Source organism: Zea mays, chromosome 2, assembly GCF_902167145.1.
Source record: "Zea mays cultivar B73 chromosome 2, Zm-B73-REFERENCE-NAM-5.0, whole genome shotgun sequence".
In the NCBI taxonomy this organism is placed as follows: domain Eukaryota; kingdom Viridiplantae; phylum Streptophyta; class Magnoliopsida; order Poales; family Poaceae; genus Zea; species Zea mays.
In genome coordinates, this window is record NC_050097.1 from 236,663,750 (window position 1) to 236,680,040 (window position 16,291).

The following is a 16,291-nucleotide window of genomic DNA, read 5'->3' on the forward strand; positions in this document are numbered from 1 at the left end:
CGTAAGGCACACATGAGAGTGCTTGATGATGAATGCTTATATTTGCACCTCTTTTGTTGGACTTCATCTTCGCTTGATAAATCATTTCAAATCTTGATTGTTGTAAGGAATTTGGCCATGCATGCCTTCTTGTTGTCCTTGGGTGTGGATTTGTTTCGACAATCTTCCATAAAGTGTCATACCACAACCAAAGCATTCATTCTTCCTTTGCTTTTTTTGGTGGAAAAATGCAATCTTCAATTTGAATTCGTACACTTCGGACATTCAACTTGTAATCTTCTTCACTCCCATAATTAACTTGATTCTTCCTTCATCAACAGCAGATGAATAAGTGGAGGATTGATCATCTTTGTCGTCTTCAACTATATTTGATGAGCTTGAGCTTCAATTTTAACTTGCCTTTTGTCCGTAATCTTCTTGTAGTCATAATATGTGAGAGTGATTCTTTTGCTTGAAATGGCTTCTTGACCCATCTTGTGCGACATCCTAAATGTCACTAGCCGCCAACATTGGTTTTAATATATTGCTTAAAGTATTGATCATCTAGATCACCACTTTATCTAAACCAAATGTAACTTACATCCATTTAAACTATAACTTATATATTAGCAAACAACATTAGTCTACATGATCACGTTGATTATTAAATACCAACACTAAAGTTTAATAGGCTATGTAGTCCTCTCTAGCATTGGTGCGAGTGGTGGTGCAGCATCACGTTGCATGTGAGGCAGTTGACAAGGCTCATGAGGAAGAGAACCGTCAGCAAGTATGTTCCTCAATCCCATGCAACCAAACAAACCCTTAGGGCAGTCAATTGGTATACGATAACTCAGCATATGGAAACTATATTAATCAACAGCTTTAGCGGGGGCATCTTTAGGACAGAACTCGGCTAACAAAGAAGAGGAAATCGAAATGGAAAACTAGGTAGACCAACAGCATATGGAATCAGCATACCACGCGCCAGGACGGCAACTCAGTGCTAAAAACGAAATAACCTGGAAGATGCCCTCAGCCATGTCAAGATAACACACGATAGCCAGTCCCATGAATCCATCAACCTACTCCTGTAAATATTATTACACATGAAGATGATTTGGTAATATACACTGAGAACATAGGGAGGGAAAGGGGGAGGGCCCGCATACAAAGGGAGTCACAGCACCCAAGTGCAAATCATATACAGCGCTTACACAATTAGAACAAGCAGCTAAACAGCGGATGACTGCAGCTCCGCGTGGAATGGTGTCCTCGTCAAACTGATGTTAGTGCCAGCCCCCTGTGCTGCTTGAATCGGTCAGTCAATGTCTGGAAATCATCACCGACGATGAGGGGCACTGCATGCATCCTCTCAGCTATTGCTTCCTGAAATTACATGCTCCTGTTAGGGTGTGGCAAAACCAGAACGAGAACATCCTACGTTCATTATTCTCGCCTTCATCAAGACATCCAATGTAAGAAGGGAAAATGCAGAAATGTACCGGATGGGCCAGGGACCCCTTTTTGGCTGCTTGGTCCCTGTTGAGAGATCTTCAAGGACCGTAGCTTGGCGGCGGAAGACCTGATCGTGTTGATCAAGGGCTGATCTGCATCGCCGTTGCTGTCGTCATCTTCACCGTGATCCTGATGGTCAGATGCACCAATAGATTCCTCACCACTAGAGTTGTGCCCATCATCTCTAAAAAGTTTCTTCCCACGTACATGCCGAGCACCGCGTAGATCTGGTACATCTGGTACCTCTCTAACTTTTCTTGGACGGCCCCGTTTCCTCACAGGTTTTTCCTCTTCCTCTGGATATGGATCAAGAAAATCAGAGTATCAGACACAACTCTAGACAGAAAGACGAGCACAGTTCACAAAGAGTAGTTTAACAACACACCATGCAAAACCTCATTCTTTGCATGTTTGTCACGTAGGTGCTCTACGAACATAAAAAATGGGCGCCAAACACTTTGATCTCCAGTCGTATTGATATGTTGAATCCTCTTCTCTACATCTGCCAAGCTACAAGAAAAGTGATAGCTCAAATTATAATTAGAAGCAAGCAATGCAATAACACATACATATCTGGAATATCTGGTGTCTGAAGTTTAGAAACAAATAATTAGAAGCAAACAAAGCACTAAGAAGCATGCAATAAAATAACACATACATATCTGGAATATCTGATGCTTGAAGTTTAGAAACAAATGGCAGAAGAGCAGCCTCGAGGAACAACAATTGGTTTGGAAGCTCAACAAAAGCAAAAGAAACACCATCTCGGATAATCTTCAGGATATCTGACTTATTTTTAATGCGAGCAGCCCCAACATAGGATCCTGCAAGACGACTAGCAAGATCTTGACATTCTGAATAAGACTTGCCAGTCAAGATTTGGTTTTCTCCGTCGTGAACATGGGCCATGTAACGTTCATATGCCTACATGGATGGAAAATAGAAATATTTACTCATACACAAACTCAAATGCAAATACCAAGATTAACTGTTGCACTTATAGAGGTAATATTCTTAAATTCCAGTCAGGAAATACCTAAAACAACGGATCAAGAGTGAAAATCACACTGACAAAAACAAGCTCAAGAAGGCATAAGTACTCTCTCTCTCCAGTAAAATAGAATAAGGTGTCGGTTTTATTTCAGATCACTTGTATACTTAAACTACATGTTCTAGAAAAGATCTTTGGTATAAATTTAGAGTTTAGTTGCAGATATTATGGGGTGACTGGTGACACTAATTTGCCAGTTAGGACCTGATAGTCATAGGAAATAAGCAAAGATATTTCAATAAGATTAGCAGTTGCTGTTCTTCATCTTCAGTTTCACTCGTTTTATAGATAGCTTATGTACATCCTTAGGTTGTCTCCGGCAACTTCCCTATCTCATCATTTATCTCATCCCCTATTTCAAACATCACTCTGCAAACAGTGTCATCTACAGTTCCGCATCCGCTATTTTACACGATCCACCAAAGACAGCCTTAGTACTGAACCTCCTGTGGTTGTGGGCTTTTTCCTTCCTAATGAAATGACACACGGCTCTTCTGTGTGGTTCGAGATAAAAAAAATGTACATCCATGACGATGGACTGAGTTCTCCAAAGCAGTTACAGTATCTTTGGGGGCCGGCTAATAATAAACAAATAACAACACTCTGTTTTTTAAATATATGATGTTTGGAACAAATTGATTAGATCATAACTGCAGGAGAACAAATGTTGTTGTTCATGCAAAAAATACAAATAATTAAAACCATTCATGCATACTTTACCAATATGTATTTTACATGCAAAGCTATAAAAAATAATAATAACCAATGTATATTTACCCTTTTCAAGGCCTCAAAAAATAGAGTTCCCATGTCAAAGTTTGCATTTTTCTTTAGAGAAGTAATTAGATGTTTGATTATCTCTGTCGTACTTGCCCCATGAGATACATAGTGAGAAACAATCTCTGGACCAAGATAATCCTGCAAACAGAAGAGAAATGAAAATTTACTTATTGGTCAACGAACAATTGGAAGCAACCAATATTTTGCAAACGGTGGTTAATTGACACAACTGTAGTTGGAAGTACAAAGCTTGAGAACCATATCACAGGATAAAAATGCAGCACAAACCTTTGATACTGTATCAGCAAGCACTAGCTTTGCAGCTGCAATCATGACAGCATCCCTGTTTGTGTCTTCAATATGTTCTTCATTTGCATCTTCATCTTCTGTTTCATCTGAGCACAGATATTTAATCAATTTAAATAATCAGAAACATAAAAGGCACACTTAGTAAAACTGTTAAATCATGCAAACACCCTATTTTGCAATTTGATACTTATTAATATGCTACACATCCAAGGCAGGAGGGTATGTCCTGTAACAAGACCTGATATGTTGAGCTGTTGTTCACATAGTTTCCAGAACTTCTGAACCATATCTGGCTGTGGGAAATAACCCAAACTCTCTAGTCTTGTCGAAGAATATTTTGACTTCTTAAACAAGCACCACATTTCTGCAGTAATGATGCAGACCTAAAACAAAACAAACTAATAAGTTAATTAGTCCAATCCAACATAACCACAGAGGTATACCAACATGTTCCTGATATTTTTTTTAGGTTAAGAAATCACAAGACTTACTCTGCATGAAAGTACAGTGGTGCTCCTCCCCTCTTTCTGATAAGTGGGCAGTACCACTAAATAATAATAGAGTTGATCAAAAAGTGAGCTTTGCTTTGATAAAAGTTCATCAATACATGTTTCAGATGGGTTTTCACCATCAATTGCATGAAGGCACCAAGCTACTTGAAGATACATATTGAGGAGGAGAAAGCTCTTCACCTAAAATTCATGAAAACATAAGCTCAATATGCTATCAATTCTGCAGAGACGAGAGCTAATCATCGAAAATAAAGTGTTTATACCTCATTATCCATATCTCTAAGATGAGCTAGTATTCGGTACATATCCTCAAATAAACTATCATTCTTAACAGGTTTTGACAGCTGAAGTTCATAAAGCCGCTTCAAATTAACCAAGAGGGAGTATTCATCATCACCTGCCTGTAATGACAATTGCATCGTATTATCCTCATTTCTTTAGTTCATCAGGAAAAAAAGCATGAATGGTGTATACCTCTACTTCCTTGATTGCAGTTCTGACTTTCAAGACCAACTCATCTTCAAGATTCTTAAGTTTATTTTCAGCATAATCTTTAAGATCAGCCTGGCACTCAGTGCAACAGAAAATAATTGCCTTGATGCAAGATCTCAGTGGGTCCTTCTCACCATGCTTGAAGAAGGCATCTGCGATGAGATCTATGGCTGTCATGAAATGCTGAAACAACATATTCAAGAAATTATTAGCAACAAATTCAGCAGAAAGCACAAACAGGAGAAAAATATAAGTTTTGACACTGACCTTCTCTTGCCTTTTGTATGAATACAACTCAAGTTTCAAAAGAGTCATCATATCAACTATGGGCGATATCTTAGCTTTGTCAGATATGAATTTTCTTAAAAGATGTGGATACCTTGTCAATAAGGCACTTGTTATTTCACGCCTGTTATTTTCCAATATTTCCTGTAAAATACTTTTAGGTTTGAGAAATAGCACTAAAAACATTGCACAAAGTCAAGTGTATATTGATTTTTAAAGAACATTAATGACATGAGCAAAATATTTAACCAGAAGTTGATCAGGAAGAATCTGAAAATAACACAATTAGAAGATGCAGCCTTCAAGGGGAAAGGACACTGCAGAAAGTAATTAAGTACAAGCCCGTAGGATCTAATTACTTCTAACAAAAAATATTTTCCACAAGATCAGAAGAACAAAGTTTGTATTCAATAAATTAATTAATGTGTTTACTGTTTAACATTTAACTAATCCAGAGAAGCCTGCCTATTCAGATGCATTACATTTTCAACAAGCTGGTGTTAGCAGTTACAGCAGTAACAAGGGATGTTCACAGGTTAAGCTAAACCAACCCACCCAGACTAAACCAGACCAGACTGTTTATGCTGGTTAGGTTTGGGTTAGCTAGTAGCAGAACTGTCAATATACACCAACGGGCTGCATGTTCAACCAAAATTACAGGGACCCTGCTCTCTTGCAACCAGCATACATGTCAGGCCATCTGCACCTAGAAGCAGACTGATTCAACCCTAAACCGAACACAGATGACAATTACACAACCAAACTGGCTTACCCAGAACTACTTAAAAAAGTAAGGAATACCTAAGAGATATCCTGAAGTTCAGAAGATTAGCTTATACAACTAATATTACCTACATAATCATTTATCTATTCAAACCGAATATTTATTCCTGGACTAAATGGAAGACATTGTCAGTCTTTAACAAAATTAAAGTAGTTTCTGAATGGAATGCTTGAAGACCTATAACCCCGTTTGGATGTAGGAATTGGATCACGGAATTAGGAATTGGAATCAGCTTTCCAGAATTCTATTGTTTGGTTGCACATGGAATTGAGATTTGGAATTACATCTTATTTCAATACCATGGCTGATTTGGTATTGAACCCAATTCAATTCCATGCCTTTCAATATCGACATCCAAATGGAGCATAACATCTCCTAAGCTGGAACTGGAATAAACAACACTAACGAGGCAATGCCATAAATCATCAAGAATAGAACTATCAATCATCAATGTTAGCAAGCCATCTAGTCGATCCTAATCGCCATGGGACCAACCAGGCGACTAGTCACAATTACTCATAGGACAGGGCAACTAGTCGTCCCTGGTCGGTCCTAGTTGTCCCCTAGTCATCCTCGTATATACCAGGACTAACATACCAAATATATACTAATATACTATATGTTCTAGAGTACAAATCAAGCATGAAGAATTGAAGATAATTCTAGAGATGGTAGCTGCATGTACGGTTGCAAATTAGGCTGAGAAACATGAGCCGAAGTAGCCTAAGCCATCACCAGTGTTATCCTAAATGGTATTAAACGGCCGTTTAGACCGGTCTAAACGGTGAACGGCACCCCACCGTCCAGTTTAGGGCCTGGGCGGTTTCCTAAACGGGTCAACCGTCTAAACGGTCAACTCGGCGTCTAAACGGCCTGAACGGGCTGAACGGGACGGCTTGTAGACGGTTTTGGACGGCGTTCAGGCCGTTTTAAGGCCCGTTTAGAGTATGGTGTTATTTTACGCGGGGAAACTGAAACCAGGCCTCTGGCGGGCCTTTTTCGCGCCAAAGCTAGGGTTCCTCTCCTCTGCGCGCCCAGCCACCGCCAGGGACTTCCTCTCCTCTGCGCGCGCCCAGCCGCCGGCGCTGCTTCCTCTCCTCTGCGCGCCCAGCCGCCGGCGCTGCCTCCTCCATCCTCTCCTCTGCTCACCCAGCCGCCCAGGTAGGGCTCCTCCCTCCTCTCCTCTGCTCACCCAGCCGCCCAGGTAGGGCTCCTCCCTCCTCTCCTCTGCTCGCCCAGGGCTCCTCCTTCTCCTCTCCTCTCAATCTCCTCTCATCTCAGCAGTGGTTCTGCAGTGGAAGAGAGGCACGCACGCCCAGGGATAGAGGGGGCGCGCTAGCAGGAAGCTGAAGCAGGGACTCCCCATCCTTTGTTTGTTGCCAGGTATGGATGCCTCTTGCTTCCTCTATTTTATAGTTTGCTGTTTGCTCCTGATTATGCATAGTAGTTCATGCTTCAATCTTCATGGCTCTCTATTTCTTGTCGTTAAATGTTAGTTCATGGGTCAGACAGTGTACTTCATGCAAATGATTGATTGTGCATTCTGCATTGCAACATGTAGGATGTCATCGGCGGCTTCCAATCCATCAGCTCAACCAGCAGTGGACAAGCAACCACTTAAGCGGAATAGCGATGACATAGGGTGGGAGTATGGAACTATTGTCAATCCAAATGATTGGAATGTCATAAAATGCAAGTTATGTCCTATGGTTGTCAAGGCTGGGATTTATAGGCTTAAGCTGCATATTGCTGGTAGAAAAGGGCAAGTCCGAGCATGCCCCAATGCAACTCAAGAGGATAGAGACAAGTGCAGTAAAGCTCTTGATGATTCTAGGAAAGTTAAAATAGCTAGGCTAACAGAAAAACAAGAGGTTATTGATGCAGTTGCAGATGAGATGGATGTTAATGATGACACGGGCCTTGATGACATTGGCAGCTCTCAACCAAGGACAATGGGTCCTATGGACAAGTTCACAATGTCTCTTGACTCCAATTCTTTGGGTTCCACACAAAAAAACCTTCGCCAACAAAAGATTTCTGAACATGTAATGAAAGAAAGGTTGCATATATTGAAGAGATATGTTGCTAGGTGGATGTATGTGCAAGGTAAATGATTTGTTATCTTTTTACGTGTTATCTTGCATTCTTTATCTTGCTTTCTAACTTTTGAAGGGGCTAAGCTGCTACTGTACTTTATTTTCAGGAATACCTTTCAATGCCATAAACTGTGATGAGTTTGACCAAGTGTTGGAAGCTGCTGGCCGCTTCGGTCCAGGTGCAAAGAAACCTTATCAACATGAGCTGCGGGAGAAACTGTTGCATGAGGAAGTGGAGGATACAAAGAAGATGATTAAAGATCATGCACAAGAATGGAAAAAAACCGGTTGCTCTCTTATGACTGATGCTTGGACAGACCAAAAGAGGAGGAGCATAATGAACATATGTATCAATTCTGCCATCGGTACATATTTTCTTGAGTCAAAAGAGGTTTCAGCTGAGTTACACACGGGGGAAATGATTTTTCAGTTTGTGGATAACTTTATTGAGAAATTGGATGCTGGTAAGGACCATCTTGTGCAAGTGGTCACAGATAATGCATCAAATAATATGGCAGCAAAGGATTTGCTTTATGTCAAGAGACCCAACCTATTTTGGACTTCCTGTGCAACCCATACAATTAACCTAATGCTTGAAGGAATTGGAAAGATGAAAAGGTTCAAGAATGTAATTGATTCAGCAAAAGGATTGACCATATTTATTTATGCACACCACAGCACTTTGTCTCTAATGAGGAAGTTCACAAAGAAAAGAGATATTATTAGGCCAGGTGTGACAAGATTTGCCTCCGCTTTTCTCACTTTACAAAGCTTGTATGAGAAGAAAGAGCAGCTAAGGATGATGTCCCAAAGTGAGGAATGGTGTAAAATTAGTCATGTGAAGAAAAGTGCTAAAGGTGTAACAGCCACAGCCACATTGGTGAAGCCAACCTTTTGGAATGGTGTTTCTCTTTGTTTGAGAGTATTTGAGCCATTAGTTAAAGTTCTTCGCCTTGTTGATGGAGACATTAAACCATCAATGCCTTGGGTGTATGGTGAAATTCTTAAAGCCAAGGAAGAAATTAGAGTGGCTGTAGGAAACTTAGACAAGACAGGGACTGGTTTGTACAAGAACCTTATGGAAGTTGTGGAGGGAAAAATGAAGAAAAGATTGGATTGTCCTATTCACATGGCTGCATATTGTTTAAACCCTTATTATAGCTACAATAGTCCCTCAATCTTTGACAATGAGGATGTGGTAGATGGGTTTTATGCAGCTATTGAAACATTCTACCATGGTGATTTTCAGAAGCAAAATGAAGTGATCAATAATGACTTTCACAAGTTTAAGGACAAACTTGGACATTTTGGGAAAAAAGTAGCTTTGTTTGGCTGCAAGGATCCTGAATTCAATCCAGGTATTTTGTTATTTGTATTTGAATCAGATTTGGTAGTTGGCTGTTGTATAAATTATATGATCAAGAAATCTTAATATTTTTGTTATATAGCTAAGTGGTGGGCAAATTATGGAACACAAGTTCCATTACTTCAAAAGTTTGCTGTTAGAATTCTCTCTTTGACATCAAGTGCTTCAGGTTGTGAAAGGAGTTGGAGCTGTTTTGAAGGGGTACGTAACTAAGCCTTTCTTTTTACTTGTTCATTTCAGCATATGTCAAGTTTCTGCCATACTAATTGCTTGCAAATTTACTTGATACCTTGTAGATCCATACAAAGAAAAGGAATAGACTCACATGTGACAGAGTTGACAAGCTTGTGTATGTTAGATTCAACCATATTCATGCAAAGAGAAGAATTAGAGCCCAAAAGAATAAAAAGGCAGATCCTCTTGTAGCAACCGATGCAACTTTTGCTCAAGGATGGATGGTTGATGGTGCTGAGAAGGATGAAGAAGGGTCTGATGTTGAGCCGGTGACCGGTCTCACATGGAAATTGATTGCTGAGACATGTGGTGCTGAAGAGGTCACAAAACTACGTAGGAGTGCAAGATTGACTGTTGAAAGAGAGGTTGAAGACACACCGTTGTCTGAAACTGAAAGTGAAGAAGAAGCACCACAAGAGGAAGATGTTGACTTTGAGTCGGATCAAGATGATGTGATCACAGCTGGATATGACTATGAGCTAGATGCGGAGGAAGACAATGATGGCTGATGGGAGGCTTTAGCTGCCATCATCTATCTTATATTAGCACTATCTAATTATCTTATCTATTTGTCTATGTTGAAAATGAACTTATGGACTATTGCTTTTATGCTTTGTTTGGCATTTGTGAGAACTATTTCTATTTGTGCTTTGTGAAAGTGTTTGTTCTCTATTGTGTCTATCAACCTACCATTTGTGCTGAAAGTTGTCCTTGTTCAGTGTATCAACTATCAAATGGACCCTTATACATATCACATGGGCACATACTAACAAATCTCGCTTCTTTTTCAGGTACATATCTCAAATTGGGACAAGGACAACAAAAGCTTCATGTTTGCTTCAAAAAAGGTTAGGAAAAAATCTTTTTTATCCTGCTGAAACTATGCTACAGTAACATACCGTTTAGGCCGTTTAATTCCGTCTAAACACGTCTAAACACGTCTAAACCTTAGACAGCTCCTCACCGTCCGTCTACCGTTTTCCGTCTAAGAAAACACTGGCCATCACATATGCAGCCCATGTCTTCAGCTGCCCCGCAATTCCATTCTGTTTCTGGCCGTCCACCACCTAGTCGACCAGGAAACTAATCGGCCTAATCGAGTCATAGTCCCTAATCAAGTCTAGGATACTGACTACAACGACTAATCATGATTAATGGGACAACTTGATAACACTGCCAGTCATTAACAAATTTATTAAAGTGAAAATATGATACCACAGAAATTGACTAGTCACCTTTTCGCCTTTATTGTAATACAACTTTCTGTTGTCCACTGCAGGAACTATTCTTTCCCCAACAGCCTTCCTTGCAGAGGCTCGCAGCATGCGAACTAGATTTGTTCCATCAATGTCAGTAAGCTCAATTGCAGGATTTTCATCAAGAAGCACAGAAATCATACACCTCCAATCCTAAAAACCAAAACATTTCAGTTGCATCAGGAATGTCTCACTGAGAACAATGCATGATAATTCTTTCAAGGGAAGTTAATCAGATTTGTATAGCATACTCTCATCGCCTTCATGTCATCCCAAATATCATCAATGACGTATGAACTGAGGACTGGGTCGTCTGAAAATTCCCTAAGGATTTGCAGCATTCGACCAATATGAACCTCAGAAGATTCATTTTCCCCATCTGGAATAAGAAAATAATTAATAATTGACCAAGTAGTTTGATAGAACCCTACTTTGTAATAAAAAAAAACTTGCAGAAGAAAGCACCTCTAGCTCCGGGATGAGAGGTCTTGATGTTTTGTGCTATTAGGTGGTCATAAACTAACTCACCAATCGCACGCCTAATCATTGGAGGCTCATCAATAAGCAGATCGTATAGTGGGCCTAAATCATCATCACTCAACAGTTGATGCCTGGAAAAGAAAGAACAATATATTTCATTTGTTTTGAGAACAAAAACACTGTGTTCTCATGGTACTTAGTGTAAGATGATTAAATGGCTTAAGAAATAGTGTCTCTTAGTCATACCAGATCATGTAGTATTGTTTGGATTTAATTTTCTTGATAGAAAATTAGGTTACTCAAGAGCCTAAATATTGTTTAAACTTAATTTCAAACTGATAGAATTACTGCCGAGTTCAAAAGGTTTGAATAAGCATCATGTAACTGTTATTCGAACATGAAAGAGCTATACTGGTTCAAAGAATTCATTGGGAAGCCAAACCATCAAAGACTATAGATCCCAAACCTTGACCCAGCTTAGAAATGTGCAGGTGAAATAATCAGCAAACTATATAAGAAGGGGGCATAAGAGTATATCTTGCAAAAACAAACCTCAGCAATTGCTTGATCAAACCTATAGCTGACACAGCTACTGAAACATCAATATCATCAGCAAGCTGGATAATCCTGGTGTAAAACCTCTCAGTAAAGAGACCAAGAGAAGGTATGTTCTCATCCACTTCATAAAGACTTTGCAAGGCAAGAACAGAAGTCCTCCTAACTCCAGCATTCTACATTGATGGAATGTGCAAAATAAAGTTTTCATTGTCACAGTCTCATAGAAGTTTTAGTAAGCTAAAAACAAATGAACTTAATATCTGTTACCTTGTCATTTAGTGTCCACCCAAGATACTTCAAATATATATCTTGCAAAAAGAGTGATGGATAAGAGACAACCCAAATACCTAGGGATCTGATACAGGACATCCGAATCTCAGGATCAACATCACGATAACGGTGCATGAACAACCTACATGTGAGAAATAGAGATTCAGTAGACACCAAAACTAACATAAATATACACACTTCTTTGAAATGAAGAAGCAGATCTGCCTATAATATATATTTAAAAAATCAGGTTTCAAGCCCAGACAGGCGACGCAACACCAACATACATCACCAACAAGCATACTGAGGGCCCAAAGAGAAGATAAAAACAACACTAACTAACAACACATTTCCAAAAGCATACAACATGGCAACTATTGAAACACCAAATGCTTGCAACTTTATTCGGGTGCATGTGAAATAATTTCAAATGTATTGAGAAAAAAACAAATGTGTACTGTAGAGTACAATTATGCGTGTTTTGCACAAGGTCTCACCCGCTGAATATCTTGCGCATCAATTCCTCCAAGTATGTAATGTTTGCATGTGTAAAGGCTAGTCTATTGTTGAGAGATTCAATAAGCGATCCATCACTTTGCTTCTTCTTCTCCGCATTCAGCTGCCTTTGAGTGGTTTCACGTTGTCCACTGAGAGTCTTAGCAACAGAAATGAATGATGTTACAAGTTGGAGCCCAATCATTGAAGCTACTTGGCGATATACCCTTGGAGGAGCACTAAGATACACCAAGTAATAAGCATGTTAAACATTTAGTGCAACGGGGGAGCAGAAGGTCGGGAAGTAATCGCAAATTACCATGACAGAGCAACCACATAGTCTTTGATTTTTTGGAACAAGAGGTCATCAAACAGTGGGCCATTCTGACATTCAATAACTAAGCTGTCCCAAAAAGAAACCATGTTTTCTTTGAAGTTTTTGAGATCCTTATGCTTTGAGTTGTAATTATCTTCCACCAGACCCTAATTTCGAGTTAAGGTATCACAAATTCGCTCAAAAGAAAAAGCATACATATTAGTTTGAGCGGAGGGCAACACGCATGATATGATGAATATGAACATTGAACAATCTATAAGATTACAGAGGATTCCTTACTGAATGAGTCACAAAAGGATACTTTCTTAGCTAGGTCGACAAGAGAGACCACAACGTCATCCACATCAGACTCGCGAAGGTAGTCAGGATAAATCTCATGCTTGGCGCCGCAAGCCTGCCATAATAAGGGTTTATCAACTAGTGCAGCAGAAGAAGGAAGACCCAAAAAAACAAAAATAATAATAACCAGTGCTAGTACCTCAAATATCATTGTTAAAATCTGAAACGTCACTGAATTTTTCTTTGATTCGTAATCCTCAACCAGCCTTTTGACAGCATGGCTGATCAGCCTACCATTATGTTTGATTATATCTGCAAGTTGCAACGTAGTACTGATTGGAAAAATTCATACAGGTGAAGGATGATAGATTTACTAAAACAGATTCAGTTGCTGATATGACAGCATGGCTACCATATTGGTTGGGATTGTCATCATCATCATAAATCCTAACTCTAGTGAATTGTAAGGGAGCCTCATTACCATTATCTACCTTGAACTTATATGCTTCACAGTAAGGATCTTTTTTGCATGATGAATCAGACATCCAAACAGCTTTCACCAATTTCTAATTTTACTAATGAAGGTAGGTGCTTGACAAGATCCTTAGTGTCTACGGACAGTTATATTGGAATCGAGATGGTACATCACATAATCAGAGTTCATCAAACTAAACGAATCCAGCAATCTACCATTTCCTAGCAAATGGGCTACCAAGGCCCAACAAAATTTCCCAAAAGCAACTAGGCATCACATAATCAGAGTTCATCAAACTAAACGAATCCAACCGCAGGCCAAACCAGATGAACCACCCATTCAGCACCGAGAGGCAATGAGACTACAGTTTCCCGTGCACACCAGAACCCACTGCACCGCGCTGGCTCAGCCACGGTGCCAAACTGGAGCATACCAGCTGACCAGCAGCTTACGCTTACCCCGAACACAGCAGCTAAACTAAACCCCAACAGAAGTTCGGAGCCCACGCACGCGGTTCAGCAGAACGGGGGGAGAGCGAGCGAGCGAGAGGGATGGACGGGTCACTGACCGATGAGTGGCAGGTCCTCCAGGGACGCGGCGGCAGCGGCGGAGGCCGCGCGCTTCCGCTTGGACTGGGGCGGCGCGAGCCCTCCCGCCTCAGCCACATCCTCAAAGTACGCGGTGTAGTCCTCCCGCGGCCGCGGCGGGCGGCCGCGCTTCTGCAGCACGAACCACACCGCCACAAAATGAAACTCAGCAAAACACTAGTCGGAATCGCAGCAAATACGGGGGTCCAGCCAGCGCGGCGGAGACTTACCGGGCGGCGAAGGGAGGCGAGCGTCTCGTCCATTGGGGTTTGGATCTCACGGAAAGGAGGGGGCAAACCCTAGGGAGGGGATTTTTGGGGCCGCGCTTGCCGTTTGGGAGGGAAATGGAAAAGGCGAGCTCCTGCCACTGCCAGTCGAGATGGGTGGGTGGGTCAGGCCGTCAGGACGGACAGGAGACACGAAGATGGCCACATCCACATGGGATTGAGAAGATGTTGGACCTGTTTGGATCGATTTTTTTTTTCTAACAGGCTTTTACGAGAAGCTAATTGTGAGGAGAGAATTATTGCGTGGTTTTTTTATATTGTATCTTTACTACTACTTAAGTGTGTATTATAGGCGTCCATGTTCTGACGGTTCCCGCCTCGGCCGCGGATCCCCCACCCTCCTCCCCACCGCCGCCGCTCGACCGCGGTTTCGTCGCACTCCTGCCTTCGATGGCGCTCCACGCATCCCGTCCGCCCGCCGCGCTCGATTCATCCTTCCTTCAATGGCGCCTGCGCCGTCCAAATCTACCTGCGGTCCAATCGCGCCCGCGTCGTCCAAATCTGCCTGTGCTGTCCAATCCTACCCGCGGCCACCAATCAACCCCGCGACCCTCCCCCACGCGGATCCCCCACCCCTCCTCCCCACCGCCGCCACAACAGATCCGCGGTGGCATGGGCAGATCCAGCGTCGTCGCCGCGATGCCTGCCCATGCCACCGCGCGTGTAGCCCCCACCCCGCGCCCATCCTCCTCGCATCCTCGGCACCCCCATCATCCACATCCTTGTGGCCGTCTCCGGCGGCGAGAGGATGACGTCGTCTGGGGTGGTGGCCGCGTGGAGGCGCGTGAGCCCAACAAGGACCTTGTTTGGAGAGGGTGCCCACGGGGGAGAACACCGTGGTCGCCGCCTTCTTCGCTCATGTCTCCACTCTTCAAACCCCCACCCCAACACTCGTGGGCAGGCGAGCTGCGCCACGATGGCGTCGATGTCGTCCTCCGACAGGACGTTGTCACCTAGGCTGAGGCGCTTGAACACAAGCTCGAAGAGGCGGGACGACTTGTCGAGCACCGGGTCGAAGAATATCCCGGCAAGGAATGGTCGCAGAAGGAACTGCTCCACGATGGAGGACGAGAAGTCGAGCTGCACCCGGTGCTCCCCTGTGGCCGCCTATGGCATTGAGAGGATAACGTCTTCCGGGGTGGCGGTCGCGCAAAGGGGCATGAGCTCAACAAGGAACGAGGCAGGAGACAGAATAGGTCAGAGAGTATGTAGAACGGCTCCACGGTGCTGGTGAAGACGAGCGCGTCGGGGGGTAGAACGGCCGGAGCCTAAGCGCGGGGAAGTCGAGGAGGTGCCAGCACTCCAGGTACACGGTGAGAAAGAAACTATCAAGGTACCGAATGGTGTCTTGGTACATATATCATTGATCTTATGTGATGCTTTAGTGAATGACACATATTTAATCAAAGCGATGACTGTTAGCAGCTAGAGAAGTTGGGAGATTGTAGAGCCAAGGTTACTTGATAGTGTTCCATGTATCAGTGGACTCCACAGAATAAGGGCCAAATATTTCCTTTCCATGTATCAGTGGACTCCACCTGATGTCAAACAGACTCAATATGATCATGGTTAGTGTTCCTTCTCATACATCAACTTCCATGTGCATATCGTGATAATAGAGAACACATATAGGTGTTTCTGGATTATTCTTTTAAATATTTCGAGTCAAAACACGTGATCTCCAAGAACTAGGTTTGTCTCTACCTTACATGCATTAGCATGCTTGTTATATTTTGACAGAAATCATGTAGGTTAGTATCTGTAGTTTTACTGCTTATTTTTATTGTAAATAAGCCATAATGTGTCTAGCAATTAGAGCATGTCGTTCTGCTATAATTTGTTTCTTCAGGGACTTATTAAA

The 16,291-nt window shown here is 42.0% G+C and overlaps 2 protein-coding genes across 4 annotated transcripts; one reads left to right on the forward strand and one right to left on the reverse strand.

Annotated features, from left to right (window-relative positions):
* Positions 1-986: 986 nt before the first annotated feature.
* LOC103648187 (sister-chromatid cohesion protein 3) lies at positions 987-14,579 on the reverse strand. Of its 2 annotated transcripts, XM_008672674.3 has the most exons (22): positions 14,374-14,576; positions 14,125-14,275; positions 13,281-13,393; positions 13,104-13,196; positions 12,785-12,948; positions 12,468-12,704; positions 11,968-12,112; positions 11,695-11,873; positions 11,128-11,273; positions 10,914-11,041; positions 10,642-10,815; positions 4,909-5,070; positions 4,624-4,824; positions 4,413-4,550; positions 4,129-4,329; positions 3,876-4,020; positions 3,617-3,723; positions 3,326-3,466; positions 2,156-2,421; positions 1,883-2,007; positions 1,485-1,793; positions 987-1,368 (listed from the first exon to the last, which is right to left on the reverse strand). In XM_008672674.3, the coding sequence occupies exons 1-22, from the start codon at positions 14,404-14,406 to the stop codon at positions 1,355-1,357; spliced, it is 3,372 nt and encodes a 1,123-aa protein (XP_008670896.1). In that variant the 5' UTR covers positions 14,407-14,576; the 3' UTR covers positions 987-1,354. The 2 variants fall into 2 exon arrangements, with proteins under 2 accessions (XP_008670896.1, XP_035821479.1); XM_035965586.1 differs by lacking the exon at positions 14,125-14,275 and having other exon boundaries at positions 14,374-14,579.
* Positions 6,618-10,635, forward strand: LOC109939353 (uncharacterized). 2 transcript variants are annotated; one of them, XM_035965588.1, is made up of 6 exons: positions 6,618-6,871; positions 7,006-7,093; positions 7,272-7,816; positions 7,914-9,164; positions 9,255-9,373; positions 9,469-10,635. In XM_035965588.1, exons 3-6 carry the CDS (start codon positions 7,273-7,275, stop codon positions 9,913-9,915), a joined length of 2,361 nt encoding a protein of 786 aa, XP_035821481.1. In that variant the 5' UTR covers positions 6,618-6,871; positions 7,006-7,093; position 7,272; the 3' UTR covers positions 9,916-10,635. The 2 variants fall into 2 exon arrangements, with proteins under 2 accessions (XP_035821481.1, XP_035821480.1); XM_035965587.1 differs by lacking the exons at positions 6,618-6,871; positions 7,006-7,093 and having other exon boundaries at positions 7,097-7,816.
* Positions 14,580-16,291: the final 1,712 nt, after the last annotated feature.

Coding starts and splice junctions, on each gene's coding strand:
- LOC109939353 (XM_035965587.1), top strand. CDS start 7,210: ATGGGTCAGACAGTGTACTTCATGCAAATGATTGATTGTGCATTCTGC. Junction 7,817..7,913: donor TAGGTGGATGTATGTGCAAG/GTAAATGATTTG, acceptor CTTTATTTTCAG/GAATACCTTTCAATGCCATA. Junction 9,165..9,254: donor GGATCCTGAATTCAATCCAG/GTATTTTGTTAT, acceptor TTTGTTATATAG/CTAAGTGGTGGGCAAATTAT.
- LOC103648187 (XM_008672674.3), bottom strand. CDS start 14,406: ATGGACGAGACGCTCGCCTCCCTTCGCCGCCCG. Junction 12,113..12,467: donor ATGCGCAAGATATTCAGCGG/GTGAGACCTTGT, acceptor TCTCACATGTAG/GTTGTTCATGCACCGTTATC. Junction 4,825..4,908: donor CATACAAAAGGCAAGAGAAG/GTCAGTGTCAAA, acceptor ATGTTGTTTCAG/CATTTCATGACAGCCATAGA.